General features: G+C 70.4%; 3 protein-coding genes across 3 annotated transcripts; all 3 read left to right on the top strand.

Moving 5' to 3' along the window:
- The first annotated feature begins 31 nt into the window (after positions 1-31).
- Positions 32-3,844, top strand: GHDC (GH3 domain containing). The gene is made up of 8 exons (XM_075036955.1): positions 32-322; positions 410-540; positions 653-1,229; positions 1,500-1,683; positions 1,779-1,850; positions 1,984-2,117; positions 2,278-2,366; positions 2,754-3,844. The coding sequence occupies exons 1-8, from the start codon at positions 88-90 to the stop codon at positions 2,952-2,954; spliced, it is 1,623 nt and encodes a 540-aa protein (XP_074893056.1). The 5' UTR covers positions 32-87; the 3' UTR covers positions 2,955-3,844.
- A 1,546-nt stretch (positions 3,845-5,390) lies between these two features.
- LOC142034800 (inactive phospholipase C-like protein 2) lies at positions 5,391-18,452 on the top strand. Its single transcript, XM_075036579.1, has 6 exons — positions 5,391-5,597; positions 11,740-14,229; positions 14,450-14,653; positions 15,201-15,276; positions 17,176-17,285; positions 17,522-18,452. Exons 1-6 carry the CDS (start codon positions 5,406-5,408, stop codon positions 17,705-17,707), a joined length of 3,258 nt encoding a protein of 1,085 aa, XP_074892680.1. The 5' UTR covers positions 5,391-5,405; the 3' UTR covers positions 17,708-18,452.
- Positions 18,453-18,776: 324 nt separating this feature from the next.
- Positions 18,777-20,384, top strand: HCRT (hypocretin neuropeptide precursor). Its single transcript, XM_075036972.1, has 2 exons — positions 18,777-18,821; positions 19,764-20,384. Exons 1-2 carry the CDS (start codon positions 18,777-18,779, stop codon positions 20,205-20,207), a joined length of 489 nt encoding a protein of 162 aa, XP_074893073.1. The 3' UTR covers positions 20,208-20,384.
- Positions 20,385-20,496: the final 112 nt, after the last annotated feature.

Raw genomic sequence — 20,496 nt, 5'->3', positions numbered from 1 at the left:
TCATTCCCCGTCATTTCTGCCGGAGGCGGAATAGCCGCGGCGGGGGGGTCCCGGGGCCTTGCTCGGGGGCGGCGGCGGGCGCCCGGGATGCTGCCGGCCGTGGCGGTGGCGGTGGCGGTGGCCGTGGCCGTGGCCGTGGCCGTGGTCGTGGCCGTGGCCGTGGCGCTGCCCGCCGCCCCCGCGCTGCGGCACCGGCTGTGCCGCTCCGCGCTGCGCCGGGCCGCGGGCTGGTACCGGCGGCGGCTGGAGCTGCTGGGCAGCGAGGTGCGGCTCAGCCAGGAGCGGCGGCTGCGGCGGCTGCTGCCCGCCGGCACGGAGCGCGGTGAGAGGGGGGGGCGGCGGGGAGGGGGGGGGGGGCGGGGGTGGTGTCCCGGGGGTCGCCCCGCTCAGCCCGCGCCTCTCTCGGCAGGCTCGGAGGCTTTCCGGGAGCGTCACCCCCTGGGCCAGAACTGCCCCGAAGGGGCGCCGGGGGGGCAGGTCCCCCCGCTGCGCCCCTGGGCTCTGCTCCGCAGCTGCTGGGGCACCGACCCCCCTCTGCAGGTACGGGGGGGGGGGGCGACGGGGCAGGGAGGGGAGCACGGGCACCCCACGGGCCCCCCACTGCACCTCCGCCCGGGTCTGCCCCACCTGACCCCCGCCTCTCCCCGCGCAGGGGTCCCTGCTCTACCTGGATGCCCTCCGCACCGCCTTCCCGCAGGCCCTGGCCCCCCGGGGCACGGCCCTGCTCTCCTGGGCGCCCGGCCGCCCCCGCGCCCCGGCGGGCTGGCCCCTGCCCACCCTGTACTGCACCCCGGCCGAGGCGGGCGCCCTGCCCTCGCGGGCCGCCGCTCTGCGGGTGCAGCTGCTCTTTGCCCTTCAGGCGCGTGCGCTGCGGGTGCTGGAGGCCGGGCTGGCCGCCGAGCTGCACGACGCGCTGGCAGCCCTGCGCGCCGGCTGGCCCGAGCTGGCCCGGGACCTGGCGCTGGGCAGGCTGAGCCCCCAGCCCGGGCTGCCCGAGGACGCGCGGGGCCGGCTGCAGGCGCTGCTGGCCCCCGACGCCGCCCGGGCGGCCGAGCTCCGGGCCGAGTGCGCCCGCGGCTTCGAGGGCATCGTGCAGCGCCTGTGGCCGCAGCTGGAGGTGGTGGTGGTGGGGACGGCACACGGCACGGAGCGGCTCTACTGCGACGCCCTCCGCCAGGCCGACTGCAAGGGGCTGCCGTTCTACTGCCCCTTCTACTGGGCGGCAGGAGGTGAGTGTCCCTGGCGTGGGGCTGTCCCCATGGTCTGGCCTGGGTGCACGGGGGGAGCCGCGGCTGTACGGCAGCACAAACTCCCCCTGCCCCCACAGGCATGGGTGCATCTCTGTGCCACATCCCTCCCTGGAGACCTGCCTGCTCTCCAAAAACAGCTCTGTCCTGGCACCAGCTGAGAAGCCCCCCTTGGAGGGGGGTGAGGCTGCGTGGGCAGAGATGGGAGGGTCTGGGGGGGGCTCATGCTGACACGCGCTGCACTCTGCCCAGCCCTGCTTGGTGTGAACCTGTGGCCGGAGGAGCCAGCGCCCCGATTCCTGCTGTGCCCTGACTGGGCTTTCTATGAGTTCCTGCCCTGCCCGGCCGAGGAGGAGCCACGGACGGTGCTGCTGGGCGAGCTCTGGGAGGGACGCGAGTATGGGCTGGTCCTGACGGCCTGGCCGGGAGAGTACAGGTGCCTCCTCGCTGCTGCGGTGGTCTGGGGGGCACATCTGCCCCAGCCCCATGTGCCTGGCACCGGCCCCCCTCATGGTCCCCCTGCCCACGCAGGTGCCGTGCCGGGGAGGTGCTGAGGGTGACTGGCTTCCACAAGCAGTGTCCCGTGGTGGAGCCTGTGCGCAGGTGAGGACACCCCAGCTCCCACCCCTCACCTTGGGGGGCTGCGTTGGGGGCCCTGTGCTGGGCAGGGTCCGAATGGGATGGTGCTGGCGGCACCCCTGGCACAGGGCACCCACCCCGGCCCCCTGCACCGCAGGGAGAGCCAGGCCCTGAGCGTGCGGGGCGAGAGCATCCCCGAGGAGCGGTTCTACCGGAGCCTGTGCCGCGCCGTGGGCATGTGGCCGGGCGCTCGCCTGGTTGACTACGTCTGCGTGGAGAGTGCCCTGCTGGGTGAGTCCCCCGCAGAGCTGCCCGAGTCCCCCCAAAAGCGCGGCCAGCGCTGCCCGGAGCTCTGCCGGCCCTCCTGCACCCTGCTCGGCCCTGGGTTGCCTGCGCCCGGCGGGGCTGGGGGCCGCGGGCGGCTTTAACGTGCTCGCCGGTGCCGCTGCAGGCGCCTCCTCGGGGGCCTGCGCCCCCCACTACGAGGTGTTCGTGGAGCTGCGGGGCCTGCGGGACCTGTCGGAGGGGCAGCGCTACAAGGTGAGGGGGACGCGGGCTCTGCTCCGGGGCAGGCCCCCGCAGGCAGGCAGGCAGGCAGGCAGGGCCCGCTGCCTGCCCCCGCTGCCTGCCCCCGCTGCCTGCCCCCGCTGCCTGCCCCCGCTGCCTGCCCCCTGCCAGCCGGGCGGGCGAGGCGGCGGGGTGGCCGCAGCCACGCGGTGGCGGTGCTGGCCCGGCGGCCTCTGCGCTGCCGGGATGCTTCGCTGCGGGGGCTGGGGGGGGATGGCTGGGGGGCACGGGCAGAGCCCGGCCCTGCCCGGGGCGGGGGGGGGAGCTGCAGCCGCCAGCGGGGCCCCGGGCCCGGCGGCGGCGGCTGGGCTGGGCCGGCCGGTGTCGGAGCGGCGCGGGCAGCCTGCCCTCTCTCTGCAGCTGGACCAGTGTCTCCAGGAGGATTTCCCCATCTATAAGTCCTTCCGCTTCAAGGGCAGCATCGGGCCCCTGCGCCTGCACCTGGTGGGGGTCGGGGGCTTCGCCCGGCTGCGGGAGGCGCTGGGGTCCCCCCTCCCCATGCCCAGGGTCCTGCGGGAGGAGCGGCTGCTGCAGCTCATCCAGAGCACCGTCATCTCCTAGGGCAGCCCGGGGGACCCGCAGCCCTCCCGCCCCTGGGGTTCGCTCGGCGTGCGGCCGCCGGGGACGGAGCGGGGCCGAGTCCCTGGTGGGGGGCGAGGGTGCCCAGCCCCGGAGGGTTTGGCTGAGCGGAGAGGATGGAATCGGTGAGCTCGGCTGTGCCCCTGCTCCGCAGGGGCAGCAGGTGCCGGGCACCGGTGGGCATCGCGCTCGGTGCTGCCCGCAGGGATGGAGCAGGACGTGCAGCACACCCCAACCCCGGCACCGGCCCCAGGCACTTGCTAGCAGACCTGGCCCTTCGCCAGGCTGTTTTGGGTGCAGGGTGGGACCGCGGGCGCTTGTGAGTGTCACGGGGGCAGCTGGGTCCGGCTGCCAGTGGCCACGGCTCGCCCCGCTCTGCTGAGTGCCTTGGCAGTGCCTGCAGGCAGCCACAGCAGAGTGGGTGCCTATGCCTTATCTGAGGGACGCCTCGGCCATTACAGCCCATGACTGATGTGGGGGGGACAGCGGAAAACCTCCCCAGGAGCAGGAGGAGCTGCGGAGCTTCAGGCCCGTGCAGGAGCTCAGCTCATCCCTGTGCTGAGCTCTGGGGCCCTGTGGCATTTTGTCCCCTGACAGGGACACCGCGGGCAGGGACACCGCAGGCAGGGCACAGGGTGGCCAGTGGTGGCAGGTGCCAGCTTCTGCGGAGCAGCCTCTCCGCCGGGCTCCAGTGCACATCCGCTGGTTTAGGAAACAATAAGCTCCAGCAAGGGCTGCTTTTAATGTTTAAAAAAACAGAAGCAAAATAAAGGAGGATTACCTCTCAAAAATAAATAGAGGGAGCGCTCCGGGATTGATTTTTTAATACTATTATTTTTAATCCTCATTAAAGACATTTCTTGATGACAGCCCTGACTGCTCTGGTAGTTGAGAAGTTGCTGTAATTTCCTCGGGGTCCTGGGGAAGGGGCAGCCATGAATATTTAACCAGTTCAGCATCTGGCTGGGGCTCTGGGAGCGTCTGGCCATTTGTGTCTTTGAGGCATGAATGTACCAGGCGGGAGGGACTGGTCTTTTCCCCTCCTGCTTGTTGAGGTTTATTTTGAGGGCTAGTGAGCCGCGGTGCTTGGGGAACCTGCTCTGTGGGCAGCTGCTGCCCAGGGTGGGGGCAAGCCAGGCCGCTGGCAGAAGACAATGTCTTGAACAAGATCCACACAAAGCATCCGCCCCGGTGCAGCCAAAACCTCTGCCAGGGATGGAAACCGGGCTAAGGCCCCTTCCCCCCATCCCTGCCAGAAAAATAGCCTGGAGCAAGATTCCTGGTGCAAGGAGGGGAGAAGCAGCGCCTGCAGCTGGTGGGGTGTCTGTGGCTGGGAGGGGGATGCCTGGGGGGGGGGGGGCATGAGCCTGTATTGCTGCTGGCATGGTGGGGACACGGGTGCTGGGCCAGCTGGCATTGAGGGTGCCTGGCCCCGGCATGGTATGGGCTGGGGTTTAGTGGTGGCTTGATAAAGGCCGGGGTCATGAAGCTGGGCTTGGGGGGGGTCCGTGGGGGGGCTCCCGAGCAGCCCTGCGCCGGCAGAGACCCATGCAACTGGATCCAGCCCAGAGAGCCTCGGGGGCTGCTGGGCCCGCCGCCTGTGCCACGCACGCCACGCAGGTGCCTGCACCCCGGGCGAGCACAGCCCTTCCGAGGGGCTCGGCAGTGACCCGGCGCCCCGGAAAAAGCCTCGAGCCCCCCGCCCGGGAGAGCTGCGCTGGCCCAGGGCTTCACCTGGCAGCTCTAGTTGCCCCCTGCCCCTGCCTGGGCGCTGACCCCGCTGGAGGCTGCAGGCTCGGCGTGGCGGGGGTGTGTGGTGTGTGCCCCGCTGGGCAGGGCCAGGCTGCGGGGTCCGGGCTCGGTTTGTGTGCCGGGCTGCAGGGTGCAAGGTCGATTTGGGTGCCGGGCTGCAGGGTGCAAGGTCGATTTGGGTGGCAGGCTGCAGGGTGCAGGCTTGTTTTGGGTGCCAGGCTGCAGGGTGCCAGGCTGCAGGGTGTGGGCTGGGTTTGGGTGCCAGGCTGCAGGCTCGTTTTGGGTACCAGGCTGCAGGGCGTGGGCCGGGTGGGGGTGCCCGGCTGCAGGGTGCGGGCTTGGCCGGGGTCCCACCACCGGCATGGGGCGGCCGCCGGGCCCGGGCGCTGCGGCGCTGGGCGGAGGCCGGGGGGGGGGGGCCCCGGCGGCGGGAGGTGCCCGGTGCCCGTCCCCGCTCTCCGCCGTTGCGGCCCGGGGCGGGGGGGGGGGCGCGCCGTCCCCATCCCCGTCCCCGTCCCCGTCCGCGTCCCCGCCCCCGGCCCGGCCCGTCCCCTCCTCCCGGCCGCGCCGCCTCCCGCCCGCTCCGCCACTGAGCCCGCAGCAGCGGCGGCGGCGGCGGCGGGCGCAGGCTCCGGGGGCGCCCGGGGCCCCGCGGCGGCCGCTGCCCTGAGGCCGCGGGGGATGGCGGAGGGGCCCCGGGGCGCCCCGCCGCCGGGCTCGCCCCGCCCCGCCGCGCCGCTGCCCAACGGGCCCCGCGGCGGCGGCGGCGGCGGCGGCGGCGGCAGCCCCGGCTCGGGCTCGGGCAGCAGCAGCCGCGAGGACTCGGCGGAGCGGAGCCCCGCGCCCGCCGCACCCCGGGCCAGCATCATGAAGGTGAGAGCCCCGCACCCCGCCGCGCCCCTCCCCGCCCCGGAGCGGGCTCCGGGGCCCCCCGGGACCGGCGCCGCCCGGCACCTGCGCAGGGCTCGGGGGGGGGGGGGGCGAGCCGTGCCGTGCCGTGCCGTGCCGTGCCGTGCCCCCTCCGCGGGAGCTGCGCGTCCCCCGGCCCCGGAGCCGGCGGGCACCGGCCCCGCCAGCCTGCGATGCCCGCCGCGCCCGCCGCCCCCCCCCGGGCTCCCGCCGCGCCCGCCCGGCCGCTGCCTGTGCCCGTGGGGCGGGTTCGCGGAGCCGTGGGGCAGCTGCGGCCCCCCCCCCCCCCCCCCCCGGTTCGGTGCCCGGGGGTTGCCTGCCCCGCCGGGCGCGGGGTTTGCCCCCTGCCCGCAGCACCGGGCTCTCCGGGTGGCCGGCCCGGCGTCCCCTCGCCCTGCCCGGCACCGTGGGTCCCCAAGGGCAAAGCCTGGCTCGGGCTTCGTGCGCTGCCGGGCCAGGCCTGTCCTCTCTGCGTGGCCGCGGATTGCCCCGTCCAGCCGCCGCTCTTCCCGTGGGTCCCCTGCACGGCCACGCTGCTCCTGCTGTGGGAGTCACAGCGCGGCATCGCCCCGTCCTGCTCAGGGCACCCATGGGTGCCGGTGAGGAGACGCCTGCTCCTGACTCCCGAGCACCTTCCGTTTTCCCGTGCTCCCTCCTGCAAAGTCGCTGAGCCTTGGGCCCAGCCTGACCAGCTCCTGACTGACACCTCCCTGGAGCCGTGCCGTGGCCGGGCAGGGGTACCGGCGGGGCCGTGAGCCAGGGAGGGTCTCTGGGGGTCTCCCACGCGAGTGGGCAGTGGACACATGCGTGCTTTCCTAAATGATCCCACCTAATTGCACTTAGGCCGGTGGTGCTCGCTGACACAATAGGTCGCGTCCGCCCGGGACCCGCCTCTCCACTCCTGGCAACCTATTTTAAGCTGGGATTGCTCTGGTGCTATTAATATAACCTGTGTGGGGGCTGTTCCCGTGGTGCTGGCCCAGCCCTGGCCTTCTGCCCCCCGGACCCAGTCCTCTGGGCAGAGGTGTCAGCCCCTCCTCAGGGTGGCCGGAGAGACCCTGTGCCCCTGCCCGTGCCCACCTGGGCTCCCGCCGCAAACTGTTGCAGGAGTGGCAGGGCTGTGCCCCACATGGTGATGGCAAGGAGACCTCCCGGTGCTCCTGTGCAGCCAGAGGCCAGTGCGCCGGCTGTGCACAGTTTCCCTGGGGACCTCGCCAGGGTCTCTTGTTCCTCCCGCGTCTGGACAGCACGCCTCCTCACCGCTCTCTGCCCGGGGTCTGGCCATGGGCACAGTGGGCTGAAGGTGAACCTCTCACTTGCCCCCGGGCTGGGTGCATCCCCTGTCACGGCCATGCGTCACTGTGGGATTTGGCCTCACGTGAAGGTCGGGTGGCCCAGGGCCAGTGCTGGTAGGGGAGGGTGCTGGTGCTGGAGGAGGTCAGAGGTGGACGGTGTCCCCAGCCTGTGCTGATCCATCATGCATCTCCGAGTCCATCCAGAGCCTGATCCTGCCCTGGCGCTGGAGGGCTACCGGTCCCAAATCCTGCAGCTGTGAGTTCCCCAGGCTGAGCCTGTCTGTGCCCCAGGACCCTGACCGTGCTGAGCCCCTCCATGGGCTGAGGCTGGCAGGCAAAGGACGGTGGGCAGACATGCTGCCTGTGGGACCGTGCAGGCACCGGCCGCCCACACCGTGCTCCTGCCCACACTGTGCTCCTCCTGCCCTCGCCTGTTCAGAGGCAGCGAGCGGTCCTGCTGCTTCCCAGCGCAGCTCTCCTGTGCCTGAGCAGGGACAGAGGACAGAGCAGGTTCCTCTTGTCTCCCACCAGCCCCTCCACCGGCTGAGACCCCTCTGTGCCCAGGCTCTCCCCGCTGGGGGATCCGCTTGGACCAGCTCTGCACAGCGGCTGGGGAGAGGGTCCATGGGGATCCCTAGCAGGTCTGGGGCCCAACCAGCCCCAGCAGGAGCTGGGGAGCAGCTGCCCAACCACAAATCCCTGGGGCATGCTGAGGCTGTTCCTCTGCTGTGGGCTCTGCAGCAGCTTCGCTGTCCCCCTGCATGGTGGTGGGTGGGAGTCAGGGGCTGTGCCCGCTGCTCGGCCATGGTGCAGGTACGGGGGTTGTGGGGCAGGGAGGGGGCCCAGTGCCATAAGCCCGGCTACAGCTTGGAGCGAGGGCACAAACGAGCTGCGGGCAGCGGGGCAGCAGGCTGGGCAGGGGCTGGCTGCTGACGAAGTGGAGGAACATGTGGGAAGAGCTGCCGGCTCTGTTATTTTTTGGGATTTCCAGAAAAGGCTGGAGGAGTGAATCTGAAAGTGAGACTCACCGGCTGTGCTGGGGCAGGGGGAGCTTGGGGCTGGCCATGCTGGGCGGCAGCAGAGCTGGCCCCATGCGGCCCCCCCCTGCCCTGGCTAGAGGACCTGCTTCCCTGCTTTCTTCCCAGGTTGGAAGCGGAGGGGGCTGGAGGTCCGGTGGGCTGGGAGGATGCTGGAGAGGGACTGGGGGAGTACTGGATCTGTCCCTCCCTGCTTGCAGGAGGTGACCCTTCCCCAGTGCCCTGTTGTCCTATCCCCTTCTCCCCATCTCCATCCCGTGCCAGCCCCAGGAGCTGTGCGGTGCCTCTGCTCCGGGCTCCGGCTCCACGGCCCCTCGCTGGGTAGCGGCAGCTGGTGCCGCGGGGAGTGGATGTGTCACTCGCTATCTTGGCAGGGAACAAATGACGGTAGAAAAGCCCTGGCTGTGCCTGGCCTCCCACTGCCTCCTCTCTGGTGCTGCTGGCTGCTGCTGCCTGCCTGCACCCTTGCTCGTGCTGCCCAGCCTGGGATGGGGGCAGTGGGAAGACCCAGGACCTGGGGAAACCAGCTGCGGTTGAGTCACGTCACAGCCACGCTGGGGGACAGCCCTGTCCCCTGGGTGAAACGCGTCCCCACCGCACGCCCCATGGCCAGGAGAGGGGTTCTGCTGCCGGGGCAGCAGAGCCGCGGTTGGGCCGAGATGCCTCAGCCCCAGAGGCTTTCAGTTCCTCTGTCTCCTGCCGTCACGAGCTGCTGTGCGGCAGGGACCCCCCCGGCCAGGCCTCGGGGGATAACGGGAAGGGAGGGGCGGCCGATGGGCCCTTCCCCATCCCTGCGCTTGGGAGCGGGTTGCTTGGCCGGGTAACAACGGCGGTCACGTGGCGGCTGAGATTAGGGCTGCTGCGCTTGCCAGGGCACTAATCATGGGAGGTAATTGGCTGAAGAGGTGCTTAGCACATGCTGCAGAGCTGGGCAGGGTGCAGGCAGCTGGGTTCGGACGTGCCCTCTGTGCCCAGCCAGATGCCCGTGCTCGCCATTGGCATCGTGGTCGGCATCGGCTTCATGGTCGGCGTGTCTTCCCTCTGCAGAGCGGGGCTATGTGGGTGCGACGTGTGTGGCAGTGCTGGCAAGAGCCCTGCCTGCTTGCTGCCAGCTTGGCGGCACAGCGAGTGGGATGCCCTGCTCCTGCCGGAGCCCTGCCCTGTGCCCGGGGATGCTCTGTGCTCCCGTGGCCATGGGCACCACGTCCTCCCGCCTCCGCTGCTGGCCTACTTATCCCCTTATGGAGCTCTGCAGCCCGGCTGCCTGCACCGCTCCTGCCCGCACCTCCTGGAGCACTTAGTGGGGTGTCCCCAGGGTCAAAGCCTGCCTGGAAAGCGCCTGTGTAAGGGGCTGCCAGGGAGCAGCAGCTTTTCCCTGCCAGTCCCCAGGTCAGGGTGAGAAGCCGGCAGGCGGCTGCGGGCAGGAGGCCCCACGCAGCTGCTGCCACCGGCTCGCTGGCTGCGAACACGTTCGGCGGCAGCAAGGGCTGGGAGCTCCTGGAACGGGGCGACAGCAGCGCCCGCCAAGGTTCACCTGTGCAGTTGGAGAGAGCAGAGCTCGTGTGCCACGGGCCGCTCTCAGGTCTGTGCCGTGCATCTGCACCCCAAAGCACTGCAGCAGGCACCTCCGCTCCTTCCCAAGTCTGGGGAGAGGGGGGGGGATGCAGGGAGGGCATTCAGGTTTTTGCCCTGAGCCGGGGTGGCACGGGACCCGACGGGGCTGGTGCCGGAGGGGTGGGTCTGGCTGCCTGCGGTGGGTGCAGCTGGAGGCAGGTCCCTGGGCGCTGGGTGCACACAGGCCCCCCGCCCGTGTTTCCTTTCCGGATGGATTTCCTGTTTTCGGCTGTGGGGCCCGGTGCAGAGCCGCCCAGGGTGGGGTGTGCCGGGGCGGGGAACGGGTCCGCAGAGGTGTGAGGGTCCTGCCTGGGAGGACAGGAGGGGGCCGCGCTCGGTGCCGGCCATCGCCCCATGGTGGGGCGAGGGCCAGGGCTGCCCATCAGTGGGGCGCTCAGATTGCTGCTCGCAGGAAGCGTCCCGGCAGCTCTGCCAGCAGCGAGTCCTTCCCCGTGGGGCTGGCCGATGGGGCGACCTGCCGCTGAGCCCCCCCTGCCGACTGGGGCTGGCTGGGGTCCTGCACGGTGGCCCCCGACAGCCGGGTCCCTGGCTCAGCCCTAGGGGTGATTGTCCCAGCTGGATGGTGAGGCTCCGGGGGATGCTGTGCATCACCACCCTGCTGCCCAGGGAGGCTGCAGAGGGGAGGGGGCAGCTGCTGCTGGCTGGGGGGCCCGGGAGCCGTCTGAGCAGGGGACACCCCCCGGGAGCTGGCTGGCAAGGAGGCAGGGTCCTGGCACTCGGCCGGCTCCCCGGAGCAATCTGGCAGTGAGAGGATGCAAACAGCTCCTGCATCTGAGCTGGGGGAAATAGCCCCTGTGCCAGGCTGAGCGGCGTCTGCCATTGCCAGCGGGCAGCGAGGCTGTGGAGGAATGGTGCTGCTGCCCGCCGACTGCCCCCTTACCCGGGAAGGCATCTCTGGGACAGCAGGATCCAGCCGGCTCTGACGTGGGGCTGAGGGCTGGGGCCGGTTCTCCCTTCCCCGGGATTTTGTGTCCTGGGCACCCCCGGGGGAGCTGGCCAGCTGCCTGCATCACCCGTCCCGATTACCCTTGAGCTGGGGCTGCCTGGCCCCACAAGGGCAGATCCAGACCCTTTGGGGTCAGGCATGGGGATGTGCCCGCCTGCTCTGCAGCCCCCCTGTCCAGGAGGTGTGGACGCTCTTGGGGCACCAGAGGGGACAACCCCTCGCCCCCAACCTGGGCAGCTGGGCAGGACCTGCCTCTGCCGGAGACACCACCAGATTAGAGGTGACTCACCATAATCTTGAAGGAGTGGATTAAATCTGCTCCTGCTGCACTACTTAATGAAATCCATCCCATAATATGCTCCTGGCCCTGCTGTTCCCCCTCATCCCTTGCCCCCTCCAGCCCCTTGGCAGCAGGGTCCTCCATCCCCGCCGAGGGGCAGGGCTGGCGCAGGCGTACGGGCAGAGTGCAGGCATGGGGTGCAGGCAGCAGAGAGCCCGGACCCACTGTGACCCCATCCAGGCAGCAGCAGCCACGGGCTCTGCGGGACCGGGCCGCGGGCCGTGCTCGTCCCCAGCGCGTGGCACTTGCAGGTGGCCGTCCTGCGCCGCTCCCCGGCAGACAGAGTGGGGGGGTCTGGCTGGGGACCCCCAGGAGCAGCTCTGCCCGGGCATCGCCTCGGGGCACCCCAGGCATCCTCGCACCCTGGTGCCCAGGGTCGATGCCTGGGGTGCAGGGGAAGGCGTGAGGGGCCATGGCGTGTGCCTCTCTGCAGGGATGGGGCCGCTGTGGGCGCAGCCTGGTCCTGTGTTTTCCTCCGGTGTCCCCAGGCTGGGGAGATGGGGACTGCTGGGCTGCCTGTGCACGGCCGTGCCTCCAACAGTGAGTGAGCAGTGGGGAAGGATCCGGCTCAGGGCCGGGAGCAGGAAGGAAGGAAGGAAGGAAAGCAGAGTTAAAATAAGCCAGGCAGCGAGCTGTGGGGGAGGCCAGGGCTGGAGCCAGCTCCCAGCCTCCGGGGAGAGGGTCGGACCAGGGCGGACTGGGCTTCGCGTGGCACTGGGACACCCTGGGGTGCTGCACTGTGCATCGGGGCTGGGGTGGGGACAGTGTGCGGCAGGAGGGCACTGGGAGCCGGCAGGGTGCGCGCTGCCGGCCCCGTCCCTGACGGCTGTGGCCCCTTCTCCCACCTTGGCAGGATGGCTCCCGGCAGCGGCCGCCACAGAAGAAGAAGACGGTGTCCTTCAGCACCATGCCCAACGACCGCAAGATCAACAGCACGGCTGCCTGCATCTCCTTCATGCTGGAGGGCTGCGAGCTGAAGAAGGTGCGCTCCAACTCCCGCATGTACAGCCGCTTCTTCGTGCTGGACGCCGACATGCGCTCCGTGCGCTGGGAGCCCTCCAAGAAGGACTCGGAGAAGGCCAAGATCGAGATCAAGTCGGTCAAAGAGGTGCGCGTGGGCAAGAAGACGCCCGTCCTGCGCAGCAATGGTCTCTCCGACCAGTTCCCAGATGAGTGCGCCTTCTCCATCATCTACGGAGACAACTATGAGTCCCTGGACCTGGTGGCCAGCTCGGCCGATGTGGTGAGCGCCTGGGTGATGGGGCTCCGGTACCTGGTGTCCTACGGGAAGCACACCCCCGAGGCGCCCGGGACCGGCCACCCCAGCCTCCGGACCTCCTGGATCTCCTCCGTCTTTGACCTTGCCGACCTGGAGAAGTCTGGCCGCATCCCTGTGTCCCGGGCCGTGCAGCTGATCAAAGCGCTCAACCCGGGCATGAAGACCTCCACCATCGAGCTGAAGTTCAAGGAGCTGCAGAAGGCCAGCGAGCGTCCTGGTGCGGAGGTGGCCTGCGACCTCTTCGTGGAGGTGTACTGCGAGCTCTGCACCCGCCCCGAGATCTTCTTCCTGCTGGTGCAGTTCTCCAGCAACAAGGAGTACCTGGGTCTGAAGGACCTGCTGATGTTCCTGGAGGTGGAGCAGGGCATGGAGGGGGTGACGGAGGAGAAGTGCTTGGAGATCGTTGGCAAGTACGAGCCCTCCAAGGAGGGCCGGGAGAAGGGCTACCTGGCCATCGACGGCTTCACGCGCTACCTGCTCTCCGCCGACTGCTCCATCTTCGACCCGCAGCACCGCAAGGTGTGCCAGGACATGGCGCAGCCCCTCTCCCACTACTACATCAGCTCTGCCCACAGCGCCTGCCTGCTGGAGGACAACTTCTGGGGCCGCTCGGACATCAGCGGCTACATCAGCGCCCTGGGCCTGGGCTGCCGCAGCATCGAGCTGGTGCTGTGGGACGGCCCCGAGGGCGAGCCCGTGGTCTACACCAGCCCCTCGGCCGCCTCCTGCGTGCCCTTCCGCGCCGTGGTGGGGCTGATCGACCAGCACGCCTTCGCCGCCTCTGCCTACCCCCTCATCCTCTGCCTGGTGGTGCGCTGCTCGGCCGCCCAGCAGCGCCTCGCCGCCCAGTGCCTGCGCAAGACGCTGGGGGAGAAGCTGTACCTGGAGCCCCCCAACCCTGCCACGTCCTACCTGCCCTCTCCGGAGCAGCTCAAGGGCCGCATCCTCATCAAGGGCAAGAAGCTGCCGCCCGGCTGCGAGGACAGCGAGGGGGAGGTGTCGGACGAGGAGGAAGGCTGGGAGCTGGCGCGGCGGCTGGGCCAGGAGGACCGGGAGACGCCGGAGGGAGGTGGCCCGCGGCGGGTGCGCCTCAGCCGGGAGCTCTCGGAGCTGGTGAGCCTCTGCCAGGCTGTCCCCTTCCAGGACTTCGAGAGCTCGCGGCGCGGGCAGCGCTACTGGGAGATGTGCTCCTTCAGCGAGGTGGAGGCGGGACGCTTCGCCAACGAGTGCCCGGCCGAGCTGGTGAGCTACAACAAGCGGTTCCTCTCCCGCGTCTACCCCAGCCCCATGCGCATCGACGCCAGCAACATGAACCCCCAGGACTTCTGGAAGTGCGGCTGCCAGATGGTGGCCATGAACTACCAGACGCCAGGGCTCATGATGGACCTGAACACAGGCTGGTTCCGGCAGAACGGGGCCTGCGGCTACGTCCTCCGCCCCGCCATCATGCGGGAGGAGGTCTCCTACTTCAGTGCCAACGCCAAGGACTCCTTGCCCGGGGTGCCTGCCCAGCTCCTGCACCTCAAGGTCATCAGCGGGCAGAACCTGCCCAAGCCCAAGGGCTCGGGGGCCAAGGGGGAGGTGGTGGAGCCCTACGTCTGCGCCGAGATCCACGGCATCCCGGCCGACTGCGCCGAGCACCGCACCAAGACGGCCCTGCAGAGCGGGGACAACCCCGTCTTCGACGAGAGCCTGGAGTTCCAGATCAACCTGCCGGAGCTGGCCGTCCTGCGCTTCGTCGTGCTGGACGACGACTACATCGGGGACGAGTTCATCGCCCAGTACACCATCCCCTTCGAGTGCCTGCAGCCAGGCTACCGCCACGTCCCCCTCCAGTCCCTGGCCGGGGAGCCCCTGCCCCACGCCACCCTCTTCGTGCACGTGGCCATCAGCGACCGCCGCGGCGGGGGCAAGGGGCACCGCCGGGGGCTGGCGGGGCGCCGGGGCCGCCGGGTGCGGGAGTACACCTCCACCAAGGCCACCGGCATCAAGGCCATCGATGAGGTCTTCCGGACAGCCACCCAGCCGCTGCGGGAGGCCACCGACCTGCGGGAGAACGTGCAGGTACGGACCCTGTGGAGGCACCGGGGGACCTGGTTTCTGCGGGGGAGGACGGGGCCGGACCATGAGCGGTGGGGAGCCCGGGTGTCCCCCCCCCTTCCTGGGTACATGGGCGAGGAGCTTCGTCTGGAGCAGAGAGCCGGGGGAAATGGGGATGTTCCCGGCAGGGGGGCTCTTGGGGGCCCTCCCAGGCTGAGCCCCTGACGCCGGTCTCTGCCCGCAGAACGCGCTGGTCTCCTTCAAGGAGCTGTGTGGGCTGACGCCCGCCGCCAACATGAAGCAGTGCATCCTGACGGTGGCCGCGTGGCTGCTGCACAGCGACAGCGCGCCCAGCGTCACCCTCAACCTGGCAGAGCAGTACCCCCCCATGGAGGCCCAGGGCCCCATCCCGGACCTGCTGCGCAAGGTCCTCACCGCCTATGAGACGGTAGGTGCCGTCCCGCCGGGGCTTGGCTCCTCACGGGGATGAGCTGTGGGGCTGGCGGCACCGGGACCACCGCCCTGCCCAGGATGGGGGACCCCGAGCTCGCTGCACCCATCCCACTGCAGGGAGACGCTGGCGGGGGGCTGTGTGGGGGGCTGCTCAGGGAGGAGTCTTGTCGAGGCGCAGGCTCGCCCGGCTGGGTACGAGCCCTGGGACCCCACAGCCCCGTCCCCCTGCCCGCGCTGCCTGCACCCTGTGCCAGGGCCGGCTGGCGGGGCGTCCTGCGGTCCCGCCTGGCGAGAGAAATCCCATTAATAGCCGCAGCCGGAGCTGCTTCCTTCCTTTGTGTCGGAGGGAGACCTGGCCGCCGGCCAGGCGCTGGTCACACCGCACCTGGCTGTGCGCGGCGGGGCGAGGAGGGCCAGACCTCAGCCACCGCGCTGGGGCGAGGGGCAGCCCCTGCCCCAGCCTCTTGTCCTCGTCCGCTCTGCCCGGGGGGGTGCGTGGGGCCGGGGGGCTGCCCAGCTCCTCACGCCGCCCCTCTCCCCAGATGATCCAGACCAGCCGGACGCTGATCGAGTCCGCCGACGCAGTGTACGGCAAGCTCATCCAGGCGCAGCAGGCAGGTGGGTCCCGGGCGGGCAGGCCCAGCCCCGGCGATGCTCCGGGATGCAGACCTGGGCACGTCCCTGGGGGGCCGGGCGTGGGGGTGCCATGTCTCTGCACTGGGCTGGGGGCACGTGTCCCCGCAGGGCTGGGTTCAGGGGGTCTGGCACCAGGCTCGGGACCGGGGCGTGGGCGCAGCCAAGCGTGCCGGCTTTTTTGGCCGTGCGCTTGCACGCCTGTGGTGTGCGACGGAGGGCGAGACGTGCGTGTCTGCACCCCGGGCGGGTGCGTGCCAGGGCCGGAGTTCAGCGGCAGAGCAGCCAGGGCCGGCCGGCCACGGGAGAGCGATTTCCAGCTGGGGCGGCCCTGAGCCTGGCTCTGCGGTTTTCCCGTGTCCCGGCAGCGCAGGGTGGGCATGGGAGGCTGCCTGGTGCTGGGTGCCACTGGGGTGCTGGGGCGTGGAGCTGCCTGCGCTGGGGCAGGGTGCTGGGCAGGTGGGCTGCAGGGGCTGTGCGGGAGGGAGGGGAGTGGAGGAGGCTGATGAGGAAGCGGGGAAGAGTCATTAGCTGCCAAACGCCAGAATATAATTATAGCACCAGAAATAACAGACTGGGGCTGACGGTAGAAGTGGCAACTGAATGTTACGACTTCCAAGACACATGGCTGAACCCACACAGGCAGGTGCTGCCGCCTGCCTGTCCCGGTCCTCCCCCCCCATCCTGCCCCCAACCCGGCGGCTGCCCGGGACCCCCGGCCCTGCTCCAGGCACGGATGGCTGCATGGCCCCTCTGCGGGCTGGGGCCCCCCAGGGATAACCCCGGCCACCCCCGGCTGCACGGGGGCTGCTGGCCCCGGGGCTCATGTGGGCTCCCTGCGGGGCTGGGCGAGCCGCCAGGAGCTGGAGGGGCCGGGGAGGAAGGAGGGGGCCCCGCTCTGCCACCCCCAGCCGGTACCAGCCTTGCTGCCAGCAGCCCTGTTTGTTCCCAGCCTGCGCGGCAGCCCGGAAATCTCCCCGAGCTCTTGGCTTTTGGCTGTGCCGCCGCTGCCAGCGCCGGGGAGAGCGGCAGTGGCGGGGGGCGGCACGGGCTGCGGGGTTGGGGTGCGGGGCACGGGTGGGCTCTGCGCCCTCCTGTGCCCCTCTGGCTGTGGGAGCCCTGCTGCAGTGCTGGGGGGGGGGTGTCGTGGGGCAGGGGGGCTCTGGGGTGTGCGGCCACCGCTGCTGCCTCTGCCCGGCCCCTCGAGGAGGTGGGAGGCAGCGGTTCGGGGGCTGCAACCCCCACTCCCATGCCCAGGGTGCTGCCCGTCCCTGCTTTCACCCCGGCTGCGGACAAGCCCGTGCGGTGCCAGCCCGGCCCGTGCCCGGCTGGTGGGTGCTGTGGGGTCCAGGGAGGTGCCGGCTGCAGGCGGGGGTGCGGGGCTGGGGGCGTGCTGATTGACAACGTGTGGGCGAGCAGGCTTGCGTGGGAGCCCTCGTGTGGGCCCGGAGCCGGTGCTGCGTCAGGAGGGGTAAATATAGCACCCGCTCACGAGGACGTCACGCGGTGCGCAGCGCGGGGGCCTGCACTCCGGTGGGGGGGCCCGGTGGCCCCGCTCTGAGCCCCCCTGGCTGAGCTACGGTGTACAAGAGCCATGCCTCTGCCTGGGGTACTGGCTGCCCTTCCGGACCCCACAGCCTCCGGGGCCCAAAACCACCAAGGGCTGGGGCTGAGCGTGATGCTGAGGTGGTGGTGGCTCTGTCGGCCCATCGTTCCCAGCACGGAGTGGGTTTGGGGCTGCTGGGGCAGCGGGGAGCCCACCCAGCCTGCACCCCCATGCCGGGCAAAGGGTATCTCTCCGGCTCAGTCCCTGTCCATGGCGGGCAGCGGCCGTCCTCATGCAGGCGGCCCCGCGCCTGCTGAGCCACGCTCCCGTCTGCGCAGGCATGGACTTCCACAAGGAACTGCACCGCATCGAGGCCAAGGAGGGGCTGCGGGGGCGCAAGCTGCAGAAAGCGCTGGAGAGCTTCGCCTGGAACATCACCGTCCTGAAGGTGAGGGGCAAGGGCTGCGCGGCCCCCTCCCCGCCCCGCTGACCCGCACCCGGGGGATGCTCCGTGAGCACCGGGAATGGCATGGACCCATTCAGGGGGTCCAGGCGGTGCCCACAGCCAGCGAGCCCCCATCCCGGGTGCTGGCCGGCGGGGCAGCCCAGGCTCCGCGCAGGGGGTCCGGGCAGCCCGAGTGGCACAGCCCCGGGGCTGGCCCCTGATGCCGTCTCGCCGCACAGGGCCAGGCTGACCTCCTCAAGCACGCCAAGGCTGAGGCGCTGGACAACCTCTGGCAGATCCACAACGCGGGACAGTCCTGCGGCATCGGCAGGAACGGCTCGGCCTCGCCAGAGCCCTCCCGGCTACGCACCCCGCTGGAGCCCATCCCCGAGACGGAAGGAAGCGGTGACACGGCATCCTGCTGACCCCGGCCTGGGGCTCGGGGGCCCGGACAGAGCGCTCCCCTGCCCGCGGGGGCCAGGACCAGGGAGCCCCAGCCTGCTGACGGATGGGCAGCTGCCTGCCCGCAGGCTCAGCGTGCACGGAGGGATGTGTGCGGGGCTGGGTACCCGTGATCTGTCGTGCCGAGGGGCTGCGGCGGGGACCAGTGGGGAGGTTGGGGAGGGGTGTCCCCGCTCCTGCTTGCCCCCCCCCCCCCAGCTCCCAGGGCCTCATCCACCCCCCCCCCATCTGCTTCTGGAGCAAGCGCCCTGCTGCGGGGCCAGCGTGGATGCTGGCACCCCGGTGCCTGCGTGCATGTACCCCCAGCCTGCTGTGCCAGACTCCTCTTGTAAAAGCAGCCCCGGGGCTGGGCTCCTGCTCCCGTCCAGGGCCAGAAGTTTTGCCTTCGCCAGCCCTGGGGAAAACCTGCCTGGCGGGAAGGGTCCTGGCCAGTCCCAGTCCCCTCTCCACGGGGCAGCAGGTCCCTTCTCCTCCCTGGTGTGCCTGGGGCCCCTGCTGTGCAGAGGGGCCGGGAGGCTCTGGGGTGCAGTTGCTGGGGGAGCTGGGGGGCCGCTGGAGACCGGCCTGGGCAGCAGATGCGGCCTCTGGCATCAGGGAAACGTCGGGGCTCATCCTCCAGGGCGCAGGGGTCCCGGCGCAAGCAATGAGCGAGGGGCGGTCTGGGGTCAGACCGGGGCTGCGGAGCGTTATAAAGTGTGCGAGACCCACCGTGGTGCCGTGCTGCTCCCTCTGCGCGCCTGGTTCGGGGCCAAGGTGGGGTGGGATCACCAAAGGGTATGGAGGGTGGCACGGGGTACGGGGACCCTGGCGGCATCATCCCTCCCGCGGCACCAGCTGAGCGCAGGGTGACGGCTCCCCACGTCAAGGAGCCGTGCGGCTGCCCGGCACCCCTTTGTTCAGGGAAGTAATTAGCCTAATGGGGCCACGAGGAGTGGACCCGTGTGCTGCTGCTGTCGGGAGCAGGCCAGCGCCTCCCCAGTGCTGACCTTCAGCCCCTTTGTGCCAGCCTGGCCGCAGGGCCCGTGGGCAATTATGGCCTCATTAGTGCCATACGCCGGTGGCCACTGCGCCCAGCCGGTGAGCACCCACACAATGAGGAGCTGCAAATGAGGGGAAAGGCCTGGCTGGTCTCCGAGCTACCGGCCACAGCGCACCCGTGTCTCCCAGAGACCAGCTGCTCCCGCCTGGCCCCAACGGTATTTTTGGCACCGCTATTGTGCCAGGCCCTATAAAGTGGCGGCTGCGGTGGGCGGCACAGGGTGCTGTTCTCTTGGCTGCCTGGCAGGACATGCCCCAGCACTGCTCGGCTGCCTGAAGACCCCAGGAAGGATGGAGGTGCCCAATGCCAAGGTGGGGCCGGGGTGCTGCAGCCCATGGGGTTGGGAGGACAGCGATGGGGAAGAGGTTAGGATGTGGGGCCAGAGGTCTGGGGGTGTCGGAAGGCCTGGCCAGTTCCTTGGGAAGCCCTGAGTGCGCAGCTCTGCCCCAGGGCTCCCCAGCTGTGGCCAGCAGCCAACTGGGAGGGCTCAGCCCCATGTGGGCTCCTCGGGAGGGAGTTGGGCACGTGGTGCCCGCGGCGTCGAGCATGGGTGCTCTCACTGGTTGTCCTGTGGCACTTGGTAGTGAGGGGAGGGTGTTTGCCGCAGCTGCCTTGTGCCGGAGCAGGGCAGGAGTGCCGGTGCAGGCACCAGCATCTGGCTGCTGGTCAGAGCGTGGGTGGGGGCTGTGATTTCTCGGGCTGGTGGGAGGGTGCGGGGAGCAGCAGTCCTAGCTCCCCTGGGGGTGTGGTGCTGGCTGTGCCCCAGGGCACTGAAGGGTGATGCTCCAGGTGCACCCTGGATGTGGGGCTGGGTCTCAGCAGCAGCGGGGACAAGCAGGCAGCACTGCAGCAACCAGGGCAGACAGGAGCCGAGACACCGGTACGCACGGCAGGACCGGGGGGCAGCCCTGGGGCTGTGCAGCCCCCCCTCTCCAGCACTGCAGGCTGCCCTGCACTAACGCTGCCTGTTGCTCCGGCAGCTCCAGCGAGCTGCCTGCCTCTTGCTCCTGCTCCTGCTCTGCTCCCTGGCCGCTGCCCGGCAGAGTCTGCCCGAGTGCTGCCGGCAGAAGACCTGCTCCTGCCGCATCTATGACCTCCTGCATGGCATGGGCAACCACGCCGCCGGCATCCTTACGCTGGGCAAGAGGAAGAGCGTCCCGCCGGCCTTCCAGAGCCGGCTCTACCGCCTGCTGCACAGCTCTGGCAACCACGCTGCGGGCATCCTCACCATGGGCAAGCGTGGGGAGCACCCTGGCTCTGCCTGCCACGACGCATCGGGCTGCCCTGTGGGTGCGGACGCCCAGCCGACGCCAGCGCTGCGGGGCACTGATGCCAGCCCTACCAGCCCCAGGGAGTGCCAAGGACACTCGGGGAAGGACGTGACCAAGAGTCAGGCCGAGGGAGCTGCGAAGAGCTTTTACTGAGAGGGGTGGGAGCAGCGGGAGCAGGGAGGGGATCCCTGGGGGGACAGACCCCAGGGACACACGCCCGGAGCTCGGTGTAAATAGTACTTTCACATACCTCCTCCTGGCCTTGGCCGAGCCTGCTCAGGGCACCGCAGGCACCGCTGGCCTTTTACAATAAACAGTAGCCTGACATGACCCGGCTCTGCCTTCTCTCTGGGGAGGGGCTGGCGGGGGGGGGGGGGCACAGCTCTGCCCCGGGTCAGCCGGCAAGGCTGGTGCCTTTGTGGTGCCCGCACCAGGGGCCCGC

The sequence above is a fragment of the Buteo buteo genome, chromosome 9 (assembly GCF_964188355.1).
Source record: "Buteo buteo chromosome 9, bButBut1.hap1.1, whole genome shotgun sequence".
Classification (NCBI taxonomy): Eukaryota; Metazoa; Chordata; class Aves; order Accipitriformes; family Accipitridae; genus Buteo; species Buteo buteo.
The sequence above is the reverse complement of the archived record's forward strand: the minus strand, read 5'-3'. Positions and strand labels throughout refer to the sequence as shown.

Excerpts from the sequence above, each read along its gene's own strand:
- GHDC (XM_075036955.1), top strand. The coding sequence starts at position 88 with ATGCTGCCGGCCGTGGCGGTGGCGGTGGCGGTGGCCGTGGCCGTGGCC. Across the intron at positions 323-409 it reads GCCCGCCGGCACGGAGCGCG|GCTCGGAGGCTTTCCGGGAG; the intron begins GTGAGAGGGGGG and ends CTCTCTCGGCAG. Across the intron at positions 2,118-2,277 it reads CGTGGAGAGTGCCCTGCTGG|GCGCCTCCTCGGGGGCCTGC; the intron begins GTGAGTCCCCCG and ends GTGCCGCTGCAG.
- LOC142034800 (XM_075036579.1), top strand. The coding sequence starts at position 5,406 with ATGGCGGAGGGGCCCCGGGGCGCCCCGCCGCCGGGCTCGCCCCGCCCC. Across the intron at positions 14,230-14,449 it reads ACCTGCGGGAGAACGTGCAG|AACGCGCTGGTCTCCTTCAA; the intron begins GTACGGACCCTG and ends CTCTGCCCGCAG. Across the intron at positions 14,654-15,200 it reads TCCTCACCGCCTATGAGACG|ATGATCCAGACCAGCCGGAC; the intron begins GTAGGTGCCGTC and ends CCCTCTCCCCAG.
- HCRT (XM_075036972.1), top strand. The coding sequence starts at position 18,777 with ATGGCCTCATTAGTGCCATACGCCGGTGGCCACTGCGCCCAGCCG. Across the intron at positions 18,822-19,763 it reads GTGGCCACTGCGCCCAGCCG|CTCCAGCGAGCTGCCTGCCT; the intron begins GTGAGCACCCAC and ends TTGCTCCGGCAG.